This window comes from Plasmodium gaboni (genome assembly GCF_001602025.1).
Source record: "Plasmodium gaboni strain SY75 chromosome Unknown, whole genome shotgun sequence".
In the NCBI taxonomy this organism is placed as follows: Eukaryota; Apicomplexa; class Aconoidasida; order Haemosporida; family Plasmodiidae; genus Plasmodium; species Plasmodium gaboni.
The window spans coordinates 1-3999 of NW_017385619.1; the positions used below are offsets into that span (position 1 = coordinate 1).

The window sequence follows — 3999 nt, forward strand, 5'->3', positions numbered from 1 at the left end:
TTTTTTTTGTTGAATTAAAAAAATAGAATATATAAGAACAAATTTATTTAGTCCAAAAAATACAACCACAAATCGTGTTGTTAAACCAATAAGTGGTGATCCGATACTCAACCAACTGGATTTATATGATAAATGGTTAGATAGACATAGAGATATGTGCAACCAATGGAATAATAAAGAAGAAATGTTACATAAATTAAAAGATGAATGGAATAAAGAAAATAAAGAACATCTATTGTATACATCAACTCATGATGATATTAATAAAATTAATGATGAAAATTATAATATGATTAATGAAAACACACAAATAAATCATGAAGGTAATGATAAAACATCTGTTGAACATCTTGGATCAACAAATATTCCTCCTAATGATCTTATAACACACAATAATAGTTTTAAAACAAAGAAGTTACGATCAAATATATCTATGGATATACTTATGGACGAAAATAATAATATACCACGTGATAACGATTATTTGGAGAATTCGTATAATTTTTAAGGATATAGAAAATAATTATCATGAAAAACATATAATAATTCTTTAATTGATAATGAAGACAATTATATAAATCCAAAAAGGAATGTTTTTAGAGAATCTATTAATAAAAAATTAAAGAAGAAACACATTCACATATCTAATATATGGAATATATAATATAACAAATATATATATATATATATATATATATATATATTTCATGATATACAACGATTTTTTTTTTTTTTTTTTTTTATTTTTATATTTATTTATTTTTTTTTTTTTTTTTTTTGGAATGTTATATAATTGCTAATTATTACATATTTTTTCTTAAATATTAGAATTTTCATTTTTAATGAATCTATATTTTTATCTAAATATACATATTTCAATTTAATTTTTTTTTAATTTTTTTTTTTATATGTTAAAAAAATATTTATTTTTCATAATTAAGAAAAAAACAACAAAATTAAATTAACGATATATATTTTATATTTTTTATTCTTACATTACATAATATTTTGATATGTTGGATAAAAATTTTAATTAATATTAAATATAAATGCAAATATAAATATATATAAATAATTAGTTATAAATAAAATGAAATAGAAAAATATTATTTTTTTCAATAAAAGATTAAAGACATTTATTTTAAGTATAAATAAAATATTATAATTTCACAAAGAATATTTGTGCTATGAATCGAAAAGAATTAATTGTATATTCATGCAGAATAATAAAGAAAAATAAAAATTTATGATTAATAATTTGTGAATGAATTGTGTACATTCTGAATTTATATTTGTATTTATTTTTAAATTTAATATTCTCATTAAACGATGCTTTATATTTTTTTTAAATTATATAACTATGAAAATAAAGGAAAATATATAATTAATATTACAATATTTAAAAATTGGAAGAATATTTTAAAATAACGAAGATAAAATATTTTATGTTTTTATTCATAAAGTTTCCTGTTTATTTTTTTGTTCTTTGAAATAATTTTTATGATTTCTTTTTTTTTGTTTCTTGTTATATTATTTGTTATATTTGTGTAAACGTTTATCATATATATATCTGAATTATTCAAAACAATTAAAGTAAAAACAAAAATATAATATATATATAATAATAATAATATATATAGTGGTAGAGAGATAATCGTATAATATTCTTTTTATATAAAATAAAAAAATGTTTGTTATTATTATTTTTAAATATTTCAAAGTAATATTATAATGAAATTAAAAAAGACATTATATACATAACTAAGAATAACCAAAATACATATATGTAATATATTTTTATTATGAGGGTTCTTTTTTTTTTTTTTTTCTGATAAATTTTATTCTTTGTATTTGTATTTTGTACATTATTTTTTATATGTAATTTTTTTTTTTTTTTTTTGGGGTATGAATTTATTTATTTGTGATAGGTAATAAATTAATATTTAATTATGTATTTATACATGTTTTATGTGGTTATTAATTTGCATAATTAAATGAAAAAAATATATATAAACTAAATATATTACCATATAAATAATATTCATAATACTATATTAAATGGTTCCATATTAAAATAAATTAATATAAGATACAATAATATTTCTTGTTATTTATATAAATATAAATAATTTCGTATTTTTATTTAATTTGGTTTATTTTTAATTTTTTCATTCTTTTATGCAAACAAAAAAAAAAAAAATATATATATATATATATATATAATTAAAATTAAAAAATAAAAATTAATAACTAAAAGGAAATAAAAAAAAAAACATAAAGTAAAAACATTATTAAATATCAAAAATAGAAATGAATTAAATAAAAAGATAAAATAAAAAAAAAAAATACACAAAACAAATAACTTATTCTATATTCTAATAAGTTAATTTCCCAATTTCCAGTATATAAAAAATTTATATATAAATATAATTTAATACATTAAAAGAAAAATTATAAAATAAAAACATTATTAAATATTCAAAAAGAAAAAATAATATAACTAGAAATATAAAATTTATAAATATATGTTTATATATATATAAATTATATAGTACTTGAAAATTTAAAGGTAAACAACTGAATACATATATATATATATATAATTGAATATTCATATATATAATAAAATTTAAATATAACCACAACCAATTTACCCTTTCAAAATTAAGTATATATTCATATCGTTGAACTCTATTCTTTAAAAAATATATATTCAATTTTCTTTTATTCCTTTTTATATGAATACATATAAATTGTTATATATAGTACATATTATAAATCATACGAATATATATATATATATATATATATAATTTCATGTAATATATAAAATATAATGATATGAAGTTAAAACCGAAAAGTTCATTTCCTTTTCTCCTTTATACAAACATATATAAAATAATACACAATAAAAAAAAAACAAAGAAAAAACAAAAAAAAGAATTTAATAAGATAAATATATAATAAAATTATGTATAAATAATTATATATAAAAAAAAAAAACATCTATATATATATATATATATAGAAAATTATATTTACCAAACAAAATAATATGAAATAAAATATATATATATATATATATATAAAATAAAAATAAAAAAAAAATTTTGTTCAAAATAGAAAAAAATTTTATACTATAAATATATATAAAATAAATTATATTGTATATATTAAATATATTATATATACACATATAAAAAAATATATATAGACATACATACATACGTCTAATATTAAAAACTATGATCACCAAAACTGTAAAAAAAAACCCATATGTATATGTATGATTTAATATTCATATGTTTAGAACCCATTTCTAAAAGCAATATTATAATCATATACTTTTCAAAACAAAAGACATTATGAATTAATTTACTGAAATTATTATTATTTGTTTCTTCTTTTTCTTTTTTTTTTTTTTTTTTATAATTAATTCTTCAAAATATATATATATATATATTTTACATATTTGTGTATATATCCATACACATATAAATTATGAATACATATATCAATGTGTTAAAATATGGATACAAACATATATATTTATACCAAAATATACACGTCCATATATATGTGCTACTATACAAATATATATCTATACGTGTATATATGTACATATTAACATATTTATTAATTCTCATACATATATAAGTATTTCCATGTATTAGGTTGTTTTGTTTTAATTATATTTTATTACATTTTGTTGTTGTATTTTTTCTTATTGTCTGCATATTTCATATTTTGTTTATGTTTGTTATAATTTATATTTTTTTTATTGTTTATAGATTTTATATATATATATACTTTTATTTTGGTATTGCTTGTATTTTTTTTTTTTATTTTATTTATTTATTTAATTTCTTTTTTTTTTTATATTTTTTATAATTGTTATTCTATGTATAAATTTTTTTTTTTTTGATCTTTACATACGTTTTATTCTTTTTATTCTATGTATTTTTCGTTAATAGTTATGTTGTATGGTGATAGATGTTA

General features: G+C 14.6%; 1 pseudogene across 1 annotated transcript; it reads left to right on the forward strand.

Moving 5' to 3' along the window:
- Nucleotides 1-508, forward strand: PGSY75_0046800 (EMP1-like protein, putative; annotated as a pseudogene; the record flags this gene model as incomplete). The annotated part of the gene is made up of 1 exon: nt 1-508. A coding segment is annotated over one exon (508 nt), but the record flags the coding sequence as incomplete, so codon positions are not given.
- Between the last annotated feature and the right edge of the window lie 3491 nt (nt 509-3999).